Source organism: Macaca mulatta, chromosome 4, assembly GCF_049350105.2.
Source record: "Macaca mulatta isolate MMU2019108-1 chromosome 4, T2T-MMU8v2.0, whole genome shotgun sequence".
Taxonomy (NCBI): domain Eukaryota; kingdom Metazoa; phylum Chordata; class Mammalia; order Primates; family Cercopithecidae; genus Macaca; species Macaca mulatta.
This window is the reverse complement of record NC_133409.1, coordinates 9,079,798-9,107,398: the sequence shown is the minus strand read 5'-3', so window position 1 is coordinate 9,107,398 and position 27,601 is coordinate 9,079,798. Positions and strand designations below refer to the sequence as shown.

Below are 27,601 nucleotides of genomic sequence, written 5' to 3'. Positions count from 1 at the left end.
TTATTTTGCTCATTAGTTGATGCAGTTTCTTCCTAGCCTCAATGGTCTTTACATTTTGGCATGTTTTTGCAATGGCTGGTACCGGTTGTTCCTTTCCATGTTTAGTGCTTCCTTCAGGATCTCTTGTAAGGCAGGCCTAGTGGTGACAAAATCTCTAAGCATTTGCTTATCTGTAAAGGATTTTATTTCTCCTTCACTTATGAAACTTAGTTTGGCTGGATATGAAATTCTGGGTTTAAAATTCTTTTCTTTAAGAATGTTGAATATTGGCCCCCACTCTCTTCTGGCTTGTAGAGTTTCTGCTGAGAGATCTGCTGTTAGTCTGATGGGCTTCCCTTTGTGGGTAACCCGACCTTTCTCTCTGGCTGCCCTTAAGATTTTTTCCTTCATTTCAACTTTGGTGAATCTGGCAATTATGTGTCTTGGAGTTGCTCTTCTCGAGGAGTATCTTTGTGGCGTTCTCTGTATTTCCTGGATTTGAATGTTGGCCTGCCCTACTAGGTTGGGGAAGTTCTCCTGGATGATATCCTGAAGAGTGTTTTCCAACTTGGTTCCATTTTCCCCCTCACTTTCAGGCACCCCAATCAGACGTAGATTTGGTCTTTTTACATAATCCCATACTTCTTGCAGGCTTTGTTCGTTTCTTTTTCTTCTTTTTTCTTTTGGTTTCTCTTCTCGCTTCATTTCATTCATTTGATCCTCAATCGCTGATACTCTTTCTTCCAGTTGATCGAGTCGGTTACTGAAGCTTGTGCATTTGTCACGTATTTCTCGTGTCATGGTTTTCATCTCTTTCATTTCGTTTAGGACCTTCTCTGCATTAATTACTCTAGCCATCAATTCTTCCACTTTTTTTTCAAGATTTTTAGTTTCTTTGCGCTGGGTACGTAACTCCTCCTTTAGCTCTGAGAAATTTGATGGACTGAAGCCTTCTTCTCTCATCTCGTCAAAGTCATTCTCCGTCCAGCTTTGATCCGTTGCTGGCGATGAGCTGCGCTCCTTTGCCGGGGGAGATGCGCTCTTATTTTTTGAATTTCCAGCTTTTCTGCCCTGCTTTTTCCCCATCTTTGTGGTTTTATCTGCCTCTGGTCTTTGATGATGGTGATGTACTGATGGGGTTTTGGTGTAGGTGTCCTTCCTGTTTGATAGTTTTCCTTCTAACAGTCAGGACCCTCAGCTGTAGGTCTGTTGGAGATTGCTTGAGGTCCACTCCAGACCCTGTTTGCCTGGGTATCAGCAGCAGAGGCTGCAGAAGATAGAATATTTCTGAACAGCGAGTGTACCTGTCTGATTCTTGCTTTGGAAGCTTCCTCTCAGGGGTGTACTCCTCCCTGTGAGGTGTGGGGTGTCAGACTGCCCCTAGTGGGGGATGTCTCCCAGTTAGGCTACTCAGGGGTCAGGGACCCGCTTGAGCAGGGAGTCTGTCCCTTCTCAGATCTCAACCTCCGTGTTGGGAGATCCACTGCTCTCTTCAAAGCTGTCAGACAGAGTCGTTTGCGTCTGTGCAGAGGTGTCTGTGTGTCTTAGTTTACTGTGCCCTGTCCCCAGAGGTGGAGTCTACAGAGACAGGCAGGTTTCCTTGAGCTGCTGTGAGCTCCACCCAGTTCGAGCTTCCCAGCAGCTTTGTTTACCTACTTAAGCCTCAGCAATGGCGGGCGCCCCTCCCCCAGCCTCGCTGCTGCCTTGCCGGTAGATCACAGACTGCTGCGCTAGCAACGAGGGAGGCTCCGTGGGTGTGGGACCCTCCCGGCCAGGTGTGGGATATGATCTCCTGGTGTGCCTGTTTCCTAAAGCGCAGTATTGGGGTGGGAGTTACCCGATTTTCCAGGTGTTGTGTGTCTCAGTTCCCCTGGCTAGGAAAAGGGACTCCCTTCCCCCTTGCGCTTCCCAGGTGAGGCAATGCCTAGCCCTGCTTCAGCTCTCGCTGGTCGGGCTGCAGCAGCTGACCAGCTCCGATCGTCCGGCACTCCCCAGTGAGATGAACCCAGTACCTCAGTTGAAAATGCAGAAATCACCGGTCTTCTGTGTCGCTGGCGCTGGGAGTTGGAGACTGGAGCTGCTCCTATTCGGCCATCTTGCTCCGCCCCGAGGCTGATTCTCCATTCTCAAATCCAGATTTGTTACTCAGTAATTAATATCTTCCAGCTAGACAGAGCCATCAGCATTTGTAGTAAAGCAGCCAGCCATAGAGATGATGATTAATTTGGGCAGAATCATCACCTTTCTAAGTTTCAGTCTACCCAACCATAAGCAAAATCAATATATGCATTTATTCATAGAAGATTATTTCTGTCCTCTGTCTGTATTTGTCAATAATCTTTTGTAATTGTCTCCATAAGGCCTTACATATTGTTAATTTTCTTATCTTCAAGTGTTTGTTTTACTTCATCTCTTGTTATTGTGAACTTTTAAGAAATATTTTTGAAGTAGTTTTTAATCATGTATGGAAATGCTATTATTTTTAGTGCATTGATTTTTTTATGCAACAATTTTTTTTTACAGAGCTTTTATTAATTGAGCATGTCTGTAGACTTTCAGGGTGTGCTATGTAGACAGCCATATCATCCGCAAATATGAACAGTTTTGTTTTTCCCTTTCCAATCTTTGCATATACTTTTCTTGTCTTACCACATTAGCTAGAACCTCCAGTCCAGGGTTGAATAAATATAGTAACTGTCTTCTTATCTCCTTTCTGACCAAAATGGGAATAATCCAAGTTTCACCATGAAGTATGGGATCTGCTACAGGTTTCTGCTAAGCGTTTTTATTTTTTAGTGAAGAAATGTTATCAAAAGTTTTACCTGCATCTATTAACATTATCTTGTCTTCCTTTAATCTGAAAATATAAACATGATGTTAAAAAATTCTGGCATTTCTGTGATACGGCCTATTTGGCCATCATTCAATGTGCCTCTTTGTTTGGATTTCAGTGAGATTGAACTCTATGGTTTCAGTGTTAAGGTTACGTTGGCCTCAGTGAGATTGAACTCTGGTTTTCGTATTAAGGTTATGTTGGCCTCAGACAGTCAGCTATGTAGCTTTTCCTCTTTTCTATTCTCAAAAAGAGTCCGTAGAAGGGGGAATTTTTCGGCCGGGCGCGGTGGCTCACGCCTGTAATCCCAGCACTTTGGGAGGCCGAGGCGGGCGGATCACAAGGTCAGGAGATCGAGACCACGGTGAAACCCCGTCTCTACTAAAAATACAAAAAATTAGCCGGGCGCGGTTGTGGGCGCCTGTAGTCCCAGCTACTCGGGAGGCTGAGGCAGGAGAATGGCGTGAACCCGGGAGGCGGAGCTTGCAGTGAGCCGAGATCGCGCCACTGCACTCCAGCCTGGGCGACAGAGCGAGACTCCGTCTCAAAAAAAAAAAAAAAAAAGAAGGGGGAATTTTTCTACTATTTGGAGGTTAAGTAATTTCATTGGGATTCAATTCTTAATGTGTTGTTCTTTCTATAATGGTTTTCTCTTTGATCGCTAGGTGATTTTAAAGTGTTCTTAAATTTCCAAATATGTGGGGTATTAAAAGTTATCTTTTAGTTATCTTTTAGTTAATGATTTGTTATTTTATTTAACTTTCTGTAGAAAATGTGACATGTATGACATCGCCATTTTGGAGTTTCTTAAGACTTGTTTTGCGGCTTAGTGCTTATTCAGTTTTTCAAAATAGTCCTTATATGCTTGTAAAGAATGTGTTTTATCTAATTGTTGAATGCAAGGTTCTATGTAGGTCCATAGAGTAAAACTTACATCTAAAATTTGTGTCTAAGCTTTAAATGAAAAAGTAAACAAATTATGGTAATAATAATAATAAACCTAGGAAAGTAATGTGAAAGGACCAGCCTACCAAATATTAAAATCATTTAAACAGTTGTGATAATCAGATCAAAACGGTACTGTTCACAAATAAGGAAGACAAGCCAGGGAAACAGAATGAAAAGTCAAAAAATAGAAATTTATGATAAGGTGAAACCTCCAATCACTGGAGAACTAGTCAATAAATACAATAAGACAACTGGATATGACCTAAAAAAAAATCCACAGTTGGAAACTTACCTTACATTTTACACCAGGAAAAGTTACAAATAGACTAATGATGTAAATGTAAAGAAAATAAATCATAAAAGTATGAGAATAAACCATTATGAATGTTCTTTTTTGATTGTTTCTCTTCTTTATGCCACAAAATGGGGGAAATCTTTCTAATGATGACTCAAAAATCAGCATCTATAAAAGATTAATGAATTCTAAAAACATTTTAAAATTGTCATGGCAAAAGAAGAAATCGAAACTCCTGTCACACTCAAGACTAATCTCCCTAATATAAAATAACTCTTTTGAAATAGGTCAATGCCTCAGTAGAGAAAAAATGGCAAAAGACAGGAAAATACAATTCTCAGAAAAGGATATACAGATGACTTTCAAAAATAGCTTTAAAAGGTAATTATTCTCATAGAGAAATAAAACAACCCAGAAATACCATTTTTAACTGTAATGTTGTTAAGAATCAAACTTTGATAGCATTCTCTTTGGATAGACATTAGAAAAACAGGTAGTCATTTATTTTTTATAGAAATGTAATTTGGTGGCATCTCTGTGAAGCATGACTTGGCAATATGTATCAAAATGACCAATGTGTATACCCATTGATAAAACAGTCCTCTTCCAGGAATGTATCCTACAAGAAACTTTTTTTTTAACTTCACCTTTATTTTCCACCTTTCATTGTCATTATATTTTGAGTGTGCACCTTATAAACTAATTCAGAAGTGAAGGACATTTTCCCTTTTATGATAATCTCTTTTAATAAGAGAATTTAATTTACAAACACTTTTTATTATTACTTACATATTTGGATCCATTCTATGTAAGTTTTTCTCTCCATATTTTTTCCTGGGAACAGGAGGATGTTTAACCAGCCTTCAAGAGAAAGCTGATACAGTTTTTTCATTCCCTCTTCTCTATTCTCTTGGAAGTTAATTTTAGTTTTCAGAATAGGTATTCTTAAACTTTAATATACTTAATTATTTGATAAGTCTAAAGGGTATCAATAACTTTATCCTCATCTCTTTCAAGGCAGAGATATTAGCTTTGACCCAGATTACCTTCCTCTCATCTTCCTTGCTATTCCTTTCTGGTATCTTAGCCCTGCTTTGTAAACCCACCATATTGGTGATTTTAAAAACTCGTGATACTCACTGCTTATTTAGTCTTAATTCATCCAGCAATTTATCTACTATTAGCTCTTTCATCTCATCTCTTTGTCCTGTGTTCAACTTACTTTTTAATAAATTTTATCCTTTGGTAAAGTTGATGATCCAGGGGTTAAAAAAATACTCTTCAGTCTTAATCAAATACATTTGACTTGTCTTTATTTTTGATTGGTGATTTTACTAAGTTGTATTTTAGATGAATAATTTTTGTTCTTTGAGCATGTTGAACATCTTTTACCCTTTTCTCTGACCTCTATTAATGAGAAATGTAATTTCAGTCTAATTTGGATCTTTTATTGTAACCTATCTTTTGTTTCTAGTTGATTTTAATCTTTTCCTTGACTTTGGAGTTTCACAGTGTTTCTGAAAAGTGTCTAGATCTGCATTTTCCCTCTGAATATTTACATCTTTCTTAATTATGAAAAATTCCCAGTCATTATTGCTTCAAATATTGCCTTTCCCCATGATCTGTCCTTTCCTCTGGATCTCCTGTGAGTCACTCGAGGGAGCATCATGGGTCTTGGGACTCCCTGTGATCTTTTCCATTGCTTTATCTCTCTGTGCTGCCTCTGTGTTCATCTTCCAGCTCTGTGATCCAGATCTCTAATTCTCCTTTCATTTGTGATGAATTTATTGTTCAACCAAGCTACTGAATTTTTAAGTTAATGATACTATATTTTTTCTAAAAGTTGTATTTTTAAGTGAAATATTTTTCCATATTTAAATTATTTATCTTGAGATTTTATTCTTCTGTTTCCAGTTGTTACCTCCAGAGCTCATGTCCATGCTCATTGGTCTGTTGAGTCTTCCTTTTGGTGACTGCATTGCCGCAGTGGTGGATAATTTTTCATTGCGAGCTCATCTATATTAGGGATTGCATTTTCTGTGGCATCCCATGTATGAGATTGTGCAAGTATTCATGTTTTTGCATTTGCTTTTGCCCGGGCCCCAAGGGTTTCCTTTTCATCATCTGAGACTAATTTTTTCCCTTAATTTCTGGGCTTTTTATTTCCTAGGTTTCCATTTCTCAGAGGAGGTTTGTCCCACCGAGAGCTTTGTCAAACACCAGGCTCTCTTTCTGTTTCCACAAACAGATTTGAAGAGATTTTCCAGTTTCTTTTTCACAGGTGAGGCAGCCCTTCAAGTGTCCTGGTTGTATGTGGGAGTCTCGGATTAGTTCCCTTCTCTCACCAAATGCTCTGTTTTTCTGAAGACATTAAAACCTTATTCCCAGTTTTGTGATAATCTGATACTTCCTGGGGTCTCCTGGCATCACCTGGAACTCACTTCTGCAACTGGATATCATCTTTATCTCTAGCATCTGAGGATTTCCTGAGCTCAGCTTTGCGTTGGGCATATTTTTTTTTAAGTCTGTAGCAGTTGATGGATCCATTTCAGTCTTGTCTGCCATCTTGCCTGAAATTTGCCCTTAAGAGCATTTTTCATGTTAAAAAGTCTTAATTTTAGCATTAAAAATCTCATGTGATATATTACATGATTTTCGTTGTATATTCAGTATCATTGAAAAATATGACGAGAAATTATTTTCTGTTATTCATCACAACTGCATTCACACACATTTGAAAAATAACAGTACGTCTACTTGTAAAATATATTATCTATATTTTCTGTAGACAGTGATTAATGCCTATCTAATTTGTAAGACCTCTTGCAATAACTCAATAGCTGCCTCAAGGGTTGAGAAACACTGTTAAGTCTTTATTTTAGGAACATCACAATAAGTCCAAAGGAGGTCATAATATATTAAAAGATAATTATACTTTTCAGATTAATTTGTGTTTCTGAGCAAGATCCTTGGTAATTATAACAGCAGTCATAAGAACAGATATTTTCAATGAAATTTTAATTGCTAATAGAAGCAAGGATATGGAAAACATAAGAGCAAGTCTCTGATTTGAGTATTTTCCATGAAAGTCATTAACCTCTGATACGGTTTGGCTTTGTGCCCCCACTCAAATCTCATCTCGAGTTGTAATCCCCACATGTCCAGGGAGGAACCTGATAGGAGGTCATTGGATTGTGGGAGTGATTCCCCCATGCTGTTCTTCTGATAGTGAGTGAATTCTCCTTGGCCTTCCACCATGATTATAAGTTTCCTGAGGCCTCCCCAGCCATGCAAAAATGTGAGTCAACTAAACCTCTTTCATTTATAAATTACCCAGCCTCAGGTGTTTCTTTATAGTAGCGTGAAAACAGACTAATACAACCTCACTGTGTTTCTGATGTTTCAGTATAGCATTAGTACCTTACACATTTGTTATGGGGATAAATATTTAACAGGCAAGTTCAAGTCAGAATTTTGTTGCTTCTGACCAAAGGTCACTGTAAGATTTAAAGGTCACATAGTAGGTACTATGTGACCTTTAAAAAGTTATAAAATGTGAATTTTAAAGATATAGTTTATGAGTAAAGATGCTTCATGTTTTGGGAGCTAATATCAATGTAGTCATAAATCCAGGTATTAACATATAATTTTAACTGATGTGTCTAAAACAGTCCTTGTTCTTTGTCCATCTGCAAGCAATTTTCTTTTAATTCTGGATTTCTTAAACTTTAAAGAAAAATTCCGAAATTAAAAAACTACTATTTTATGGTAAATAAACCAGTTATCCTAAGAATGAAAAATTTACTGAAATACCTTAACCAAAATAAGGTTTGTTGTCAAATAACCTTAAAAATGACTATTTGTGAATCCAAATTAACAAAAGGAGCCAGCAATTGACAAGAACTCTTAGGAACAGCAGTCACAGTGTGATAAACACACACATAACATATAGATAAGGGATTTCCTCATTTATCTCTTCTTCAAATTTTGGCTTTTATCTTAAATTATTGTCAGCATTTTTTAAAAAATAAGAACCTCTTATTGCTATTTATATGGATAGATTTTAATATGTTTGCATTTGATGATATTGTAAAAAACAGAAATGTTGCCAAAGTTTTAAAAGTAAAAGGAATTTTTTAAATGTACAACTATTAGATATCAATTTTAAAACTACAAAAAAACTCAGAAGAGCCAATTAAACCCTAAATGATTTCTAGTGAAATGAGGGAAAACACAAGCATCAGGAAGCCCATCTTGTCTGTTATAATAGTCATAAAATTCCTGAAAGGTAAGTAATCACTGCAATGCTAATAAGAGAAAAATAGTATTTTATTTACAGAATACATAAAGTTGTAGAATACATACATTCATAGAAACTTACATACTCCTTCATGCTACAGAGTCAGTGTTAAACAGCCGACCCTCGGTTCAGCTGCCCTCCCTCTAGCCTAGGCACAGCCACTCAACATCTGGTCATTGTTCCTTAGCAGGGCAGCCCTCTCAAGGAAGTTAACATAGGGCAGATTCAAAAGGTCAGAATTAAAATTCAATACATGCCTACTGAACACCCACCTATTGTGTGCCCAGCACTCTTCTAGGCAATGACAAGCTCCCTAAAAAAAAAGAACTTAAGAAACTGTAATGAATAAATGATGAGGCTACAAAAATCAAACAGGGTGATAGACAATAGTAGGACGGCCTCACAGAACTGAAATTGAGATGAAAGGAGTTGCCAGTGAGAGGTCTGGAGAGGAGAACGGTGTGCAGTGGACTGAATCGTGCCCCACCGCTCCCCTCCAATTCATTACGTTGAAGGGCAAATCCCAATGTGACTGTATTTGGGGATGGGGCCTGTATGGAGGTAATAAAGGTTAAGTGAGATCATAACGGTGGGGCCTTAACCCAATAGGACTATTGTCTTTATAAGAAGAGACAGACAGACCAGCGAGCTCTCTGCATGCACACAGAGGAAAGGCCCTGTGAGGACATTTTGAGAAGGTGACTGTCTACAAGCTAGGAGGAGATCCCTCCCTCCACAGAACCGGACTATGCTGACACCCTGATCTCCAACTTCCAGCCTCCAGAACTGTGAGAAAATAAATGTCTGTCTTTCAAGCCACCTTGTCCATGGTATTTCGTTATGGCAGCCTGGGCTAAGACAGGTGCATTCGAAGAGCCTCTAAGGAGGAACTGCTGCGGGACTTTTCCTCAGTTCGGCTGAAGACAGGGTTTTTTGTCCCATGGCCACGAAAATTCATGCTCACAGACAATTTGAATTTGAATGAGTAAGACAGGGTTTTGCTGGGTGAAAAGGGAAGAAAAGGGGGAAACAGGGACTCTCGCTAAGCCAGAGTCCCTGATAGGGCGCTTCCCACCGGCCATTCGCATCCCAGTTTCCACACAGAAAGAGGAGGGGCCAGGCTCCTCCTGCTGCAAATGTTGTGAACTTGTGTGGCTCCTCCCAGTGGGCTGGCCAGATGGAGAGGGTGGAGCCTCTCCTAGGACTGCCTCCCACCTGGCTGTCTCAGAAGCAGTATGGTCAGGCCAGGCCAGGGATTGGAGGGAGGGAATTAGGGTGACCTCCCAGTGTTGGGGGTACAACTTGACCAGGTCAATTGTGTTGTGCTGAGAACAGAAAGGGGATTCGAGGATTAGACACAAAGAAAGTCACCGGTGACCTTGATAAAAGCAACTTCAGTGAAATGGTGGGGGAGTGGGTTAAAGAGGGAACGGGAATGAGAAAGCAAGAACAGTGATGCTAAAGAATTCTCTTTAAAAACTTTACTATGAAGAATAATGTGGAAATGGAGCGGGGACTGGGGACAGTGTGGAAATGGAGCAGGGACTGGGGACGGCGTGGAAATGGAGAGGGGACTGGGGACGGTGTGGAAATGGAGAAGGGACTGGGGACGGCGTGGAAATGGAGAGGGGACTGGGGATGGCGTGGAAATGGAGAGGGGACTGGGGACAGTGTGGAAATGGAGAGGGGACTGGAGACGGTGTGGAAATGGAGAGGGGACTGGGGACGGTGTGGAAATGGAGAAGGGACTGGTGATGGTGTGGAAATGGAGAGGGGACTGGAGACAGTGTGGACATGGAGTGGGGACTGGGGACGGTGTGGAAATGGAGAAGGGACTGGCGATGGTGTGGAAATGGAGAGGGGACTGGAGACAGTGTGGAAATGGAGAGGGGACTGGGGACGGTGTGGAAATGGAGAAGGGACTGGCGATGGTGTGGAAATGGAGAGGGGACTGGCGATGGTGTGGAAATGGAGAGGGGACTGGAGACAGTGTGGACATGGAGTGGGGACTGGGGACGGTGTGAACATGGAGAGGGGACTGGGGACACTGTGGAAATGGAGAGGGGACTGGGGACAGTGTGGAAATGAAGAGGGGACTGGGGACAGTGTGGAAAGGGAGAGGGGACTGGGGACAGTGTGGAAATGGAGAGGGGACTGGGGGCGGTGTGGAAATGGAGAGGGAACTGGAGACAGTGTGGAAATGGAGTGGGGACTGGGGACAGTGTGGAAATGGAGAGGGGACTGGGGACAGTGTGGAAATGGAGCAGGGACTGGGGACGGCATGGAAATGGAGAGGGGACTGGGGACGGTGTGGAAATGGAGAAGGGACTGGCGATGGTGTGGAAATGGAGAGGGGACTGGCGATGGTGTGGAAATGGAGAGGGGACTGGAGACAGTGTGGACATGGAGTGGGGACTGGGGACGGTGTGAACATGGAGAGGGGACTGGGGACACTGTGGAAATGGAGAGGGGACTGGGGACGGTGTGGAAATGGAGTAGGGACTGGGGACGGTGTGAACATGGAGAGGGGACTGGGGACACTGTGGAAATGGAGAGGTGACTGGGGACAGTGTGGAAATGGAGAGGGGACTGGGGACAGTGTGGAAATGGAGAGAGGACTGGGGACAGTGTGGAAATGGAGAGGGGACTGGGGGCGGTGTGGAAATGGAGAGGGGACTGGAGACAGTGTGGAAATGGAGTGGGGACTGGGGACAGTGTGGAAATGGAGAGGGGACTGGGGACAGTGTGGAAATGGAGCAGTGACTTTTCAGAAAAAGTACTTAAAGAGAAGTCAGATATATTATTAAGACACACACATGCACACATATCCAGGCATGCACACACACATGCACACACACGCACATACACACGCACACATATACATACATGCACACACATGCATTCACATATATACACACGTGCACACATACATGCAAACAAATGCCTGATGATAACTGTAATATATGAGGGATTACCAAAGCCTAGGCCAAATTCATCAACTGAAAACAAAATTATCATAACAAAAAGGAACCCTGGAAGATATGTAAAAGGAATTTACAAACAAAAAATCATCCTGTAGCAAGTAGTACTATATCTACCGTGTTAAAAAAAGTATGTGTCTCAAAATATAATGGCAAATTGTTATTCTATTATTTTGTTGTTGTTTGTTTTTTATTGTTTTATTTTTTCTTTGGCATTTTTATCATTGTAAAATACACATAAAACTTACCATTTTCACCATTTGTAAGTGTCCACTTCAGTGGCATTAAGTACACTCATAATGTGTGACCACGACCACCATCTAGTTCCAGAATGTTTTAATCACCCCACACGGAAACCCCATGCCCAATAAGCAGCCATTTCCCAGTATCCTTTCCCCCAGCTCTTAAGCAGCCACTTTCTGTCTGTTGGATTTGTCTATTCCGAACATTTCATAGAAATGGGATCGTACAGTATGTGGTCTTTTGTGACTGGCCTCCTTCGCTTAGGAAAATGTTTTCAAGATTCATTCATGTTGTGTCATGTATCAGATGCTCCACATCCTACCCATTAGGAAAATGAAAATCTAAACCACAGGAAATACCATTTCACACACATTAGCATGGCCATCATCAAAACTACAGAAAATAACAAGTGTTGGCGAGAATGTGGAGTCATTGGAGCCCTCACACATGGCTGGTGGGAATATAAAATGGTACAGCTATTCTGGAAAGCAGTTTGGCAGTTTCTTCTAAAACTAAACGTGCAACTCCCATACAACACAGCATTTGAACTCCTAGGTATATATTCAAAGGAATTGAAACCAGGTGTTCAAACAAAAACTTGTCCAGTAATATTCATAGCAGCATTATTCACAATAACCAAATGGCAGAAGCAACCCAAATGTCCATCAATGAGTTAATGGAGAAACAAAATATGTTAAGTGCATTGAATAGAACATTATTCAGCCATTGTTTCACTGTGGGCAGGTCTGTGTCAACCTACACCTAAGTTGGAGGAAGCTGAGAGGCTAAAGAAAGAGACATACAAATCTAGTTGCTTAGAAAGAAACTTTTAATAGGGACTTAAAACAGAAGCCATGTCTGTGTCCCTGGCAGTGATGAGATGAGACGGTGGATCCTGCACCATTACCGCCCCCTGCCCCCCCCCCCCCCCCCCCCCCCCCCCCCCCCGCTCCCTGGGACACAGGACTTATGTGCTCTCGCGGAGGGGTACGTACACTTCAGAAAGAATGGCCAGGAATTTGCCCTCATGGTGGGATTTATGGTAAGTAGGTGCTCTTACACAAGGCGGAATAAACTGGAAATCTCAGAGGCATTCCCGGAACTGAGGTTAATCAGAAGCCAACATGGCAGATGAGCACCCAGGATGGAGTTCCTTTGGCTTCTACTCTCCATGCCTCTAACGTGGCTCTTACAATCTCTCATGCCGTCCTCTTCCATGATCATCCCTGAGCCTTAGAGAGAGTGCTTGATATTGTCAAGCTTTAGCAGCAGTGCTTTGGCAATGGAAAATAGATCAGGCCTAGTGCAATTCCTAATGCGGGAGGTTCACAGGCTGTTGAAGCACCTCTAGTCTTCAGAATACCATGACTTCGGTTTTCTCAAGAGTAAAACAGCACGAGATACATAACATTAATAATTTGCACTCAAGGATTACAGTCAAAAGAGAATTTGTTTCCCGGAACAACAACAAAAAAGTACCTATTCCATTAAAGAGCCAACTAAAAGTATCATGAAGAAAATTAAAACCCGGTTCCTCCTTAGACTTGCAGACAGAAAATAATTTGGGATTTAGCCCAAATTATAGGTAAATTATAAAAACTCAAAAACAATGGTGAGGGCTAGTATCCAAATTTTTTGGTCTCTAGTTTCCCCATTTCTGCCAAGGATAAATCATAATAGGACCAATTTATTTTCAAAATAAATTTTGGTCTCATTATACTTGGCCTGGTTATTTGCATAAAATATGGCAAGAATAGTGATCAACCTGATCTGATCTGCTTTTTTTTTTTTTTTTTTTCTGTTTTCAGACAGAGTCTCACTCTGTCACCTAGGCAGTAGCACAATCTTGGCTTACTGCAGCCTTGACCTCCTGAGCTCAAACAATCCTTCCATCTCAGCCCCCCAAGTAACTGGGACCACAGGTGTGTGCCACCACTCTGGTTAATTTTTTATTTTTTGTAGAGATCGAGTCTCAATATGTTATTCAGACTGGTAGGCTCTTTTTAAGTTGGCTTTGCTGGAACTTTTATGAGAAATTGTGGATCCTGCTTTTTAAAAGCCTCAAGGCTAGGAGGCAAGCCAAGGATTCACCATCAGACTGTGCTTATAATACCTATACAAATTCCTCTCTTCTTGAGGTCCCAAAATAACTTAAGGTTCCCAGGCCTGTTAGTAAATGACATTCTTTACTTACCACAGGTCAGGAACCTTGTAAGAGAATCATTTAGACAAGGTACTCAGCCAGTCTTTCCTAGAAAGACTATATAAAGTCAACCTCCATTCTTCAGTCTGGTCAATTCTGAAAATATACCATTCCGGTCAATGCCTTGGTAAAATAACCAGTGTCTCCAATTATGCCGTTAGAGAAGAAAACAGATTCCTACTGAACTTATGCAAATAACTCTATTGCTATCAGATAAAAATACTCATAAATGATTTCTAAATTTAGGGTAACTCAGGTAGAGAGAAGGGTAAATTTTGCTCACAAAATTGTACTTTACCCAACCTCTAAGCTATAAACAGCTCAAAAGAAAAAGAATTTCCTTGACTCTTCATCAATCAGAGTGGCAGCCTTCCAAGCAGGATTATGTACATTCACCTTGGAACTGCCATCCACAAGTCCTGCAGCTCTTAGTCCGTTAGGTGAGAGCTGCCTGTTGGGCACCATAGAATCCAGCAGCTCCTCACGCAGTTCCAGAGTCAGTTGAACAAAAGCCATATCTGTGTCTCTGGTGGCAGTGAGACGAGGTGGTGGATCCCTACCTGTTGTTCTAATTTAAGGCAACATATTTGCAATGACAACAGATATTTCCAAATAATGTGCAAACAGGTCATAAAAAGAACTAATGAAGACTGGCTGTGGTGGCTCATGCCTGTAATCCCATCACTTTGGAAGGCCGAGGTGGGTGGATCACCTAAGGCCAGGTGATCTCTAATAATAATAATAAAAAAATCTCTGCTTAAAAAAATATGAAATTAACTGGGTGTGGTGGCGTATCTGTAATCTCAGCTGCCCAGGAGGCTGAGGCAGGAGAATCGCTTGAACCCGGAAGGCAGAGGTTGCAGTGAGCCGAGATTGCACCATTGTACCCCAGCCTGGGCAGCAAGAGCAAAACTCCATCTCAAAAAAAAAAAAAAAAAAAAAAAAAAGTTAAAAAAAAGAACTAATGAGAAGATAATTTTTTGTAGGAAAGAACTGCTATGGTCAGTGATATTGGAGGATATGAAGATGCAGAGATAATTTTGTTCTTTCTCAATCTCTCTCACTCACTCAATCTTTCATTTGACTTTTGTCTTTCAATTGCTCCTTCTTTTTTCTCTTTTCTCATAACTTTTGTTTTTCAAAATTTTGAGAATAAGAATTATGCAGGTACTCAGTATTTGTTGTTTGAAAGCACATTATAAAAAAGAAAAGTGGGAAAAACAAATCTGTAAGTTACTTCAGAGAGACACTTAAAATCTAATGTCAGAGGAAAGAAGAAAGCAAAAGGATAGAAAAGATGTGATGAATTAACCAGTTATAGCAATAATAATATTATATTAGACTCAGACAAACTGCATCAATAATGATAAAGAGGATAAGGACATAAGGGTAGATTGAACAATTCACCAGGAGGTTATAATAATGCTGAACCTCAATGTGCCGAACAACGAAGCCTGACAGGCAGTGCCATGTCGTAAAGCCAGACTGCTTGGGCTTGAAACTGAACTCCAGCACTGACTAGCTGCAGACCTTAGGCAAGTTATTAAATCTCTGCTTCAGTTTGCTCATATTGAAAATTAGGATATTAATAATGCCTACGTCTTCCAGTTGCTTGAGGATCAAATGAACTAGCACAGTGTTCACAACAGTGTCTGGCATCACAAACATTGGTGTTATTATTGTTGCTGTTGTTGATATTAGTATTGTTGCCCCAAAACATATAAAGAAAAAATAGAATTCCAAGGAAAAAACAGACATGTCAACAGTCTTAGTAGAAGACTTTTAACTTTATTTATCTCTCACTAAGATAAATATAAGTTTGGAAATGTTTAAGATAGCTGCAACAAAATGTTTGAACAGGATATTTTAGCTTTAAAGTCATCACAAAAAAGTAAATAGAACATAGTGTACATAACAAAACTGCAAAATACAAAGAAAAAAGTAAATAAAAAACAACAACTGGAGACAAAAAAATAAGATGACAGAAGTTAAATGAGGCCATAAATGTAAATGACTTAATGTATTAAAATACAACCATCTTAAGCCATAGTAAAATACAAAATTTAATTTTGTACTTACAAGAAACACTTGTAAAAGTGTGACAATAAGCTAAAAGAATTAGCAAAACATACCAAAATGTTTTAAAAACATAGTATAGATGACATTTTTATTGTGAAATTAGTATACAAGGTAAAATTATCCATGACAACGTTGGGCCTTTAGGACCTAAGAAAAAAATTATTATTTCAAATTGTACAAAATAATGTTTTAAAACATTTCCAAATGCACATAAATCTCTGAGAAAAATATATATTCCATAAATGTATGCTGAATAAAGTAAATTTTATAAATATAAAAGGAAAATAAAGTAAAACTGATGTCTGTATAAACCTACATTAGGGATTTGTTTTCTATGCTCCAGTTCCAACAGAGGATCTGGACGTCACCTCTTACCTGCTTACTTCCTTGCCCTTCCTGCTTGGGGACCTGTAGGAAATTTGATTCACCCCGACCCACAGTAAACACTCAGGAACATGATGGGTTCGTTACCAGTTACCCACATCCAGGGGTAGGCAGGCATGTGGCGTGAAACTCTAGAATGCTGAGAGAGAGCTGGAAGGTACAAAAATCTCCCGCTAAGTGGTATTACAATTTTTGGTTACAAAATCGGAATATCTCTTTTTATCCCATAAATATGTATTAATATATATATATAATGTATGGAATATATAAAGGGAATAAATATATGTATAATTTGTCTCTACATAGGGAATATATATACATGTAATTTATCAATGAAAAAAATTGTTAATCTCCTACTAATGTAAAAGGGAGTTTCTCAAAGGTCTCGATGGGCTCCTCACTTGATTCGAAGGTGGTAACTAGAAGCTGGGTGCATTCATAAGGATTTAAAAACCAAGGAAATTACCACCTCTTGCTGGGAAGGCCCCATCCCTTGCTCTGTGTACATGTGTTACACCTGCAGTCTGAGTCTGTGGGCTCCTTTCCATGTACACTCTCACCTTCAGCTCTGACGCCTTGCTGGCAGTAGCTCAGGCCACAAGTACCCTAGACAGTGGAGGACTCGAGCAAGACTGAATCTTCTGCAGGTAGATGATTCCCAACTCACGATCTCTTTTCTCAACCCCAGAATTTTAGTTCCCAGTCCCTGGTGCTGCTGGATGCTATTGCCAAGGTCCGGACAGGGGAACATGGAGGGACTCTGAGGGTGATGGATGGAGATGTGGGAAAGAGATTTGTCTCTGCTCCCAGAAGAAGCAGGCGAAGGGAGGTTGGGACATTTTAACTTTGAGGTGACAGTGGTCCCAAGTTCAGCCCACTCTTTGTCCTCTCCATTTCTTCCTGATGGCCTGAATGTTCTACTTGTCATCCAGGCTCCAGTGAACAAGCCAGGAATCAGGTTTGACCTCCCACTCTCCTGTTTGCCCCAAAGAAGGCATGCCTCCCAGGAACGTATCAACGTGCACTTCTGTGGCTTTCTTTTTAGAACCTTGGGCACCAATCTTTTCAGCTGTTTTTCTTTCATTTTATTTTTACGTGGATCTTTTCAGCAAACATTCCAGAGGCTTCTTGAATCCTGTTCAATATACTTGAGCCAAATGGTAACAAATTAACAAAAAGGCAGCAAATTGTTAATATGCTCTCAACGTGTATTATATGTGATGGGAGATTTGACTGTTAAGATCTAAAGTTCCATGACTTTAACCTCATTGCTAATTGATTCAGGACACCAAGACATACTTCAGGTCGTTGGGTGGATGGGTTAAGAAAGTCTTCCTGAAGTTCTAAGAGCGTGCCCCTCAGGAGTGGGTGACAGCTACACAGCTCGTCTGCCTTGCTCTGCCCGAATGCTGTTTTCACATGGCGTTTCCTCTCTCTCTGCTTTCAGGTAGAAATTGAGAAGCTGGATTACCATCATTATCTGCCTCTGTTTTTTGATGGGCTTTGTGAAATGACATTTCCCTATGAGTTTTTTGCTCGGCAAGGAATCCACGACATGCTGGAACACGGTGGGAACAAGATCCTACCTGTCCTTCCACAGCTCATTATCCCGATAAAAAGTAAGTGAACAGGTGAAAAAGCATCACTCAGTTTATATGATGTTGCTTTTTGACAACTTGCTAATTAAGCAATAAAACACAACAGACTGAGGTGGTCCCCAGGTTTTGCAGGAATTTTCATAAATTGACTTAGGAGGCCAGACAACCCAAATCTCCAAAAATATATCCCATCATCAGTATTTCACTATGGCTTAGCCACATAAAAAAACAAATTCCATGGGGCTTGTGCTAATTTACAATGTCTCATGGTAATGACATAAGCATTAACTTATGCATCCAGAGGTCTTTACCTGCTGCTGCTAACTTCCAAGTCTTTTTTTTCTAAGTGGCATCTCTAATTTTTAAATTATAAACACAGTTATGTTGAGTACATTTGAGGTAGTCGGATTCATAATTTTAAGGAAGGGAAGCCCAGCTGCGTAGGTGAAAAGAAGCATGTTTTTAAATACCTGAAACTTTTAATCTACAATAGGTAAGGTGGTGACTCTGTGGTAGCCCTGTGATTGGCTTTGTCTGTCTGTGAAATGAGATTGTCCTTCCTTTCTGCATGCACCTTACTCACATAGTTGCATGGCCCCTTGGACTAGTTGTCTAAAGCACCTGAGGTTGTCCCAGGAGACAGCCTTCCAGGGCTCCAGAACACTCTTGTGTCCATTCTTACCTTGCTGCCAATAGAGCTACCGTGGTGGGCATGCCTGGCATCCACTGGTACAAGCTCAGGAAGAGGATGGCCTCTCCTCAAGTCAAGGTGGCAGGCCTGACCCCTCTAACACTCACCAGCACACCCCCTCCCCAACCCCAGAGTTGCCCACCTGTCCCGCATTGCTACTGCTGCTATTGCTACCACTAATTAAAAGCAGACAATAAGTGCCTCCTCTGAACACTCATTCTGCAGGTGAGGGAGACCCTACCTTTTTCTCAGTCAGAGCTGCTCCAGGCAATTTTACCCCCTGGATCCAGGCCCAACTGCCCATGGCTTCGAGAGATGAGGGGCCCCTGCTCCCCCCACCCCAAGTTCTACCTCATCTTCCACTCCAGGATGGACAGCTTCCCAAAATGATTGACAGGACGCTTAGCTAGTCTTCTAGGTTGGGGAACCCCACCCCCACCGGCTCAGGTGAGCTCTTCCCACGTGGTTTCATCAGAACAAGAACAAACTAGCTCAACGTAGGGTCATCTCCCAGAGTCTGGATTATTTAATCTTATCCATGGTCACCTGCCATTCATTCGAATGTATCGTGATCAAAATGCTAGCTTTCCACAGTTCTGCTCTTACTGCTTGCATCAATCAACTCTGAAATTCTCCCTCAGATCTTTGAGGTCTCCGTAGAGATCTGTAACTGACCACACCACATTTCCACCAAGACAGACAGAGTGAAACCAAACCAAAGGACGGTGCTACCTGATGTGAAAGTAACACGGAGAGAAAAGAGACCCTGAAAAGGAACTTATTAAATATCAGCTTGCTTCCCTCATCCACAGCTTCAGGAAGGGAGGCTCTTTAAAGGCTGTCAGGGAGGGTGTAGTGTCCTGAGCCACATTAAAAACCTTTTCCAAAAGTAGTTTCTTCTCTCAGATGGGTCACATTTTTGAGTACATTAAATTCCACTTGAACTGCTACATTTCTAAAGGGTGGTATGTAGTTTTCTCTGATAAACAAGAAAGGCCCAGAATATTCTCCACAGGAACTGTGTGTTCTTTTCCTCTGGCAGAATAGCAGCAATATTCAGACATATCTTCTTTTTTTTTTCTTTATTTAATCAATGCTTCATGTTGGGATCACTGCCTTCTCGGGGTCTCTCCCTCAGAGCCCACTGGAAGACACTGACAGGCAGAAAAGGAATTGCTGAGTAATATTTTGACTATGCTGTCTGCAATTAAAGCATACCACACTGGAGTTTTGCAGGCCAAGGTGAAGTGATTTTCAACTCTCTTTGATCTGTATTTTGAAGATACATAAATGAGTTAAGAGAGGAGTGAGGTGACTAAATTTACAGTACACACATGTTAGAGGTCATCTGCTGATAAGTGAAAACGTTATCAAGAGCTCAGTAAACATGATTTGTCAGGGAAAATTAACTAGATATGAATTTGATGATTTAGGGTTCCGGAAGCGATGACAGTTTTATCTTGGTTGATGCCACTGTGTGGCTTTCAGCACTTCTGCTACTCGATACCGATCCTGAGTCTAACTGCTCCTTCCTTCTCAATCTGTTTATGTCACTAAAAGCCAGACTTTTCTCAGGAAGAAACGCTGATTTCTTATGTAAGATCATGCACAGTTCCAGCACAGTGTGAAAAATAATATGTGCATAAAGAAAATCTTTCAGGGGGAATTCCAGAAGCAGGCTAGTTGATCTAGAAATGGGCTGATGTACATAACTGACATAACATAAAACATCTCTGTGTATTTTATCTTCACACCATACCCAGTATAATTTTGACTCTACCCAGGGGCAAAAATTAACCTCACCATTACCAGCAAGCAGAGTAGAAGTTTTTTTTTGTTTTTGTTTTTGTTTTTTAATTCTAACTAATATCTATGAAAACAACGCAAATGTATAAACTCACTGTGAAGCAGTGAGCTAGGATTCGCTGCCCTTGTATTTCTGGAACCTGGGTTGATTTCAACAAATTAGAAGACTGATAATACTGAAATGAGAAACTGACACATATAGTGGCTCTGGGCTTTCTAATATGATAACAAACAAGAATTCACCATTTTTTTCTCCTACTGCTGCTTGGTTCAAACCCCCAAGTTCTGGAATAACCCACACGGTGGGTCTCGGATACCTGTTTCACTGATGTTGTTTTCTGGTACAACTACTGCTGCTCCCTTGTCCCTCCCACCTTTCTGATTTCCATCTTGAGTTAGTTGGGGTCAGAAACTCCAAAATCATACTGACATAAAGTACTCAGGGTTGATGATGGAGCATTGATTGCTGGGAGCAGCAGCAAAACCTCGTAGGGGAGGATGAGAAAACAGCAGCCCTCTTACTTGTCTGGATCGGGGATTGCAGATTCACATTTACCCCATCCAGTAAGGAAAAGATAAATCCTTCTCAATCTATCAGAGCAATACCAGGAGGCAGTGTCTGGAATCTCCACATATGAAATTCAGAAGGGGATTCTTCCAAAATAGCGGTCAAGAGGGCAGAGAGGGGCCAAGAGCAACCGGCAAACTCTGTCTGAGAATCTCTCTCCTCAATAAAAGCGAGAACATTATCAACACTGCAGCCCCAGGGGGCCATGGGAAAAATCTCTACACACAGGGAAGCAAGTATCGTGCACAATCAGAGGAAAAGAATACCTCAACAGCATTTGGCATAAGAACCAGAAGAAACTTGTAGAAACTTGTTCGACATCCTCAGGATTCAGGAAGACGTGGCCTCTGAGAAACAGAAGCAGAAATCCAGAAGAGGAGATTAGACTCAAATAAATAGAAGTCCATTTTGAACAGGACAAGGCAAACTGAAAATGCTGTAGTCGAACTAAAATCTCCATAGAAGTATAGAGAATAATCAACTGCACAAGATCAATTATAAATGCAACCTCAAGGAGCTCTCTCAGAAAAGACAAGTGTATAAAAATAAGGCCAGAAAAGATATTAAATTGGAGGACATAGGACGCAGAAGAGTTAAAAGTTATGTGTTCCCAAGAGGAACTATCAGAGCAACAGCAACAGCAACCATAATGGCAGAGGTGATTCAAAGGATGTTCTGGGAGGGAAAATTATCTCTCATTATGCGGGTAGAAAATACTCGGGGCAATCTAAAGAGCATCAATGAAAACAGACTCAGGTGGACGCACAATTTGCCAAAAAGTTTGAATTATAACATAAAGAAAAATCCTTCAAATGTCTGGAAAGGGGAAAAAGCTGTACACCAAGAAATAATACTAACTGAGGCTAAGATTTTTTGCAAGAGTAAATTCCAGACAACAGAGCACTTTTTAGAGAATTGGGAGAGAAACATCTTGGGCATGATTTTACCCCAGTCATGTGAATAAAAACACTATGGATGCAGTGACTGCAGTACCCCTCTGTCCTTCATCCAGAAGGTGACTGGGGATGTGCTCCAGCTCACAGCAAGTAAAGTACAGTGAGAGTCCCCAAGTGAGGACAGTGTAGTGTGAAAAGCAGTCAGCTCTAAACTTAGAGTTATGTCTAAATAGTGGATGGAAAAGAGTTTCAAAGCCACATGAAGTGTTGAATCATAATTTTGCAGTAATGACTCTTTAAAATTCCAGGAAAACTGGAGTCTAAACCTTCAAAGTCAATGCAGAAGATAGAGGTAGTTAAACAGAGTCTGTCTATCAAAAGGACAAAAGCTGAGTAGACAGCAAGGAAAGGCTAAGAACCAAAAGCACAAAATAGGATGAAGAATGTAACATCCAATAATAGATTAGCTATGAAAATTATCTTTAAAACTGAAAAAACAAAATGTGTACGTAAACGCTCTAAAACACAAAATAATACTTAAATATGTTCAAAGATATATTGGAATAAATAAAAAAGAGAGCAGTAGTGATTTTAATTTTAGAAAAGTAAAATTCAATGTAAAGAGTTTTCAAGTGTATAAAGAGGATCAATTTGTAATGATTAAAATATTCACAATAAAAATTTAATAGTCATGGCCCTCTGTGTACTGCAAACTATGACATCACATTTGAGAAAGAATCAGCTGCTGCTACTCAACGTTTTCACCCCTGGAAGGAAGGTAGACTTCTTGACTGAGAGCTAAAAAGGCCTGTCCTTCCTCCACTGCCTGACCTTTGACTTTAAGATCTAGTGTCTTTACCAACCCCAAGTGAACAGCCTGCCATCTAAAGCACTGCTTCCAAGCCTTCAGTGTGCATCTGCGGACCTTGTAAAATGTAGGCTCCAGATCAGTAGATGCGAACGGACCTGAGATGCTGCATTTCTAACGAGCCCATGGTCGATGCTGATGCACCGGGCTGAGGCAAGGCCTGCCAGGGCACAGGGGATGCTTGGATGCCCCAGGCCCTACCAAAGAGTCCTGGACACGAGAGCCAGGTGTGGGACATGGGTGGGAGGGGAAGAGATGAATGATAATTTTCTCCCTTGTATGTGGGATCAGGAGATGCTGCATTGTTCATAATGTGCATGATTAGAGAAACACAACTTCAAGATTTTAGGCCTTAAGTGTAACCATTAATGGATTAAAATAGATGGTATGTCATACGAGGTATAAGTGAAAGAAAAAACACTTTCAGTAAGGCAATCATTTTTTAAAGACAGCCAAGGTAACTTTAAAAATAATAAAAATACAACAAGAGGACAAAAGGAAAACCAAATAATCTGTTGTTTCCACAAAGGATTGGGAGAAATAATTCACTAGTCACAGGGAAAAGTCTTGATTTGGAAACTCCTTTGAAAGACTGGTTTTAGCAGGGACTGCCAGTCACCTCATATTGATTAGAATTTAACTCCCCTCCACAAACATACCTTCTTCCCCCCTAATTTATGATCACATAAATACTGTTCACTGCAAGTCCCACATCTGCTATGATTACTTTTCTTATACAACTTGTTTTTCTCAGCATTGATAATTGCCTCTCATTTTGCATGCTTGATTTTTATATACTTCCTAATTTTCTTCAAGTATTACAAAGTCTATCAAAAGAATATTATTTTCCAAATGTGCAGAACATTAAATAACCCAGATTTATCTGATTTCATCGGAAATTAATTTTATTTCCCTTTCTGGAGACATTCACTCCTCCACCCTCCATCCATCCATCTGCTCCAGTCTGGACCACATGTTATCTTGGCCTGACACTTCCTGTTACTCCTCTTTTAAGTTCAACCTCTTTCCTTAGCTCTTTGTCTTGTTTTCCTCATCATTGTTACAGTGCACATCTTCTAGTAATTTCCTGGAAGCATATGAAAGGTATGTTTTTTAGTTCTTGCATATCTGAAAATTCTATCATCAAACTTGATTATGAGTTTGCTTTGTTGAAAACACTTTTCATTCATAACAGGGAGGTCATGTCTCCATCGCCTCCAGAGTCTTGTGTTGCTTTGAAAATCTTGATGCATCTGAATTTTTAGTCATTTGCCTGTGATCTATTGGTCTCCAATCTCTGAACATTTTTGAATCTTTATCTCTGGTGATATGAAATTTTATTTGGATATACTTTGTGGTTTTTTTTTATCAATTTTCCTAGGAAATTTCAATTTAGAGACCTATGTCTTTCTGCACTAAAAACTTTTTATGTGTTACTTCTTTAACAGTATCTTCTCTCTGACTTCTCTTGGTTTTCTGATGTAATTCCAGCCAGTCATCTATAATGCCTCCCAGTGGATTCTCTTAGTTCTTTGTCTTTCTGTTCATATTTTCCTACTCTGTCTCTTAGTTCTATTTCCTGGGAAATGTCCTTGACTCTATCTTCCAAAATTGTGAATATTTCACTTTAGTTATTTTAACTTTCCTTTCCTCTGATAGTTCCTTTTTTATACTATTTGATTCTTTTATGTTTATTCTCTTATCTGTCTGTGAATATTTATTATAGATTTGTAGGGCTTTTCTTTATTTGGGGTGGGGGGTATCTAGCAGTCTCTTTTTGGCTTCCTGACTTACTATTTTTTTGACTTATTCAGTAAAAGTAAATTTTCCCTTTGCTAGCATTTCAGACTTTCTTTTTCCTGCTTATAGATCAACAGGTAATATACTGGCTAAGAGCATAGCCTGGAATCAGACTCACTAATTGACCAACAAGGCAGTACCTCTATGAGTCTGCAAGAATCTCAGCATTACTGGGCTTGCAGTGCCCCCAATGCAGATACAGCTTAGACAACAATACCCAAGTCTTTTCAAATATCTGAAAAGCCTTCCAAAGCAGGATAGGTACAAATAAGCCCAGACTGTGAAGACCACAATACCTAACTTTTCAATGCCCACACATCAAGGATCAAGACCATCCAGGAAAACATGACCTCACCAAAAAAAACATAAAACAAAAAACAAAAACCCTAGGTTAGATACCAGGTAACAATCCTGCAGAAATAGAGATATCTGATTTTTCAGACAAGGAATTCAAAATAGCTGTGTTGAGGAAATTCAAAGATATTCAAGATGACACGGAGAAGAAATTTAGGATTCTATTAGATAAATTTAACAAAGAGATCAAAATAAAAAGAACCAAGCAGAAATTTTGGAGTTGAAAAATGCAATGACATACTGAAGAATGCATCAGAATCTTTTAATATCAGAATTGATCATGTTGAAGAAAGAATTGGTGAGCTTGAAGACAAGATACTGGAAAATACATAGTCAGAAGAGACAAAAGAAAAGAGAATGTAAAATAATGAAGCACACTTACAGGATCTAGAAAATAGCCCCAAAGGAGAAAATCTAAGAGTTATTGGCCTTAAAAAGAAGGTAGAGACAGAGGTGGGGTAGAAAGTTTATGCAAAGGGATAATAACGGAGAACTCCCCAAATCTAGAGAAAGATATTAATATCCAAGTACAAGAAGGTTATAAAACACCAATCAGATTTAAGCCAAAGAAGACTACCTCAAGACATTTAATAATTAAACTCCCAAAGGTTAAGGATAAAGAAAGGATCCTAAAAGCAGCAAGAGAAAATAAACAAATAACATTCAATGGAGCCCTAATACATCTGGCGGTAGATTATTCAGTAAAAATCTTACAAGCCATGACATACTTACAGTGTTGAAGGAAAAAACTTTTAACCTGGAATATATCTAGCAAAATTATCCTTCAAACATGAGTGAGAAATAAAGACTTTCCCTGAAAAACAGAAGCTGAGGGATTTCATCAACACCAGACCTGTACTACAAGAAATGATAGAGGGAGTACTTCAACAAAAAAATTAGCCAGGCGTGGTTGTGGGTGCCTGTTGTCCCAGCTACTTGGGAGGCTGAGGCAGGAAAATGGCATGAACTCAGGAGGTAGAGCTTGCAATGAGCCGAAATCATGCCACTGCATTCTAGCCTGGGCAACAGAGCGAAGACTCCATCTCAGGAAAAAAAAAAAAAAAAGACACAGAGTGGCTGGATGGATTAAAAAACAAACAAACAAACAAAAAAACCCCACAAGACCCAATGATCTGTTGCCTACAGAAAACACACTTCACCTATGAAGACACACGTAGACTGAAAATAAAGAAACAGAAAAAGGTATTCCATGCCAATGGAAACCATAAAAGAGCAGAAGGTGCTATACCTATATCGGACAAAATAGATTTCAAGTTATAAACTGTGAGAAGAGACAAAGAAGGTAACTATATAATGATAAAGGGGTCAATTCAGCAAGAGGATATAACAATTGTAAATATTTAAACATCCAACACTGGAGTACCCAGATATGTAAAGCAAATATTATTAGAGCTAAAGAGAGAGACAGACTACAGTACAATATGGACACTTCAACACCCCACTTTCTGCATTGGACAGATCTTCCAGACAGAAAATCAACAAAGAAACATTGACTTAATCTGCACTATAGACCAACTGAATCTAGTAGATATTTATGGAGCATTTCATCCAATGGCTTCAGAGTATACATTCTTTTCCTCAGCATATGAATCATTCTCAAGGATAGACCATATGTTAGGTCACAAAACAACTCTTAAAACATTCAAAAAAATTCAAATAATATCAAGCATCTTCTTGAACTACAATGGACTAAAACTAGAAATCAATAAGAGGAACTTTGGAAATTATACAAATGCATGGAAATTAAACAATATGCTCCTGAATGACCTATGGATCACTAAAGAAATTAAGAAGGAAATTGAACATTTTCTTGAAACAAATGATAATGGATACACAACATACCAGAACCTATGAGATACAGCAAAAACATGACTAAGAGGGAAATGTATAGCTGTAAGTGGCTACATCAAAGAAGAAAAGCTTCAATTAAATAACCTGACAATGCATCTTAAAGAACTAGAAAAGTAAGAGTAAACCAAACCCAAAATTAATAGGAGAAAAGAAATAATAAAGACCAGATCTAAGTTAGAAAAAAAGAAAGACCCAAATAAATAAAATCAGAGATAAAAAAGGAAACATTACAACTGATACCTCTGAAATTCAAAAGGATCATTAGTGGGTACTATAAGCAACTATATGCCAATAAATTGGAAAACCTAGAAGAAATTGATAAATTCGTAAACACATAAAAACCTACCTAGGTTGAGCCATAAAGAAATCCAAAACCCAAATAGACCAATAACAAGTAACACAGACAAAGCATAATAAAAAGTCTCCCAGCAAAGAAAATCCCAGGATTCAATGGCTTCACTCTTGAATTCTACTAGACATTTAAAGAAGAACTAATACCAATCCTATTCAAACTATTCCCAAAAAGATAGAGGAGAAGAGAATACTTCCAAGCTCATTCTACAAGGCCAGTATTATCCTGATACCAAAACCAGACAAAGACACACTAAAAAAAAAAAGAAAGAAAGAAAACCCAGGCTAATATCACTAACAAATATTGATGGAAAATCCTCAACAAAATACTAGCTAACTGAATTCAACAACACATTAAAAAGATCATTCCAAATGACCAAGTGAGATTTATCCCAGGGATGCAAGGATGTTACAATATATGCAAAGCAATCAATGTTATACAACATGTCAACATCATCAACATATGAATGAAGGACAAAAAGCATATGATCCTTTCAATTTGTGCTGAAAAATAAAAACAAATGTTTAACATCCCTCATGATGCAAACCCCT

At 39.8% G+C, this 27,601-nt stretch overlaps 1 protein-coding gene across 1 annotated transcript in view; it reads left to right on the top strand.

Annotated features, from left to right (window-relative positions):
- The window catches only part of PACRG (parkin coregulated), a 588,979-nt gene that overhangs the window by 318,606 nt on the left and 242,772 nt on the right, over nt 1–27,601 (top strand). Inside the window, exon 3 of the mRNA NM_001266357.1 lies at nt 17,693–17,864. Coding sequence (NP_001253286.1) covers nt 17,693–17,864 — 172 coding nt within the window. The remainder of the gene's footprint in view (nt 1–17,692; nt 17,865–27,601) is intronic.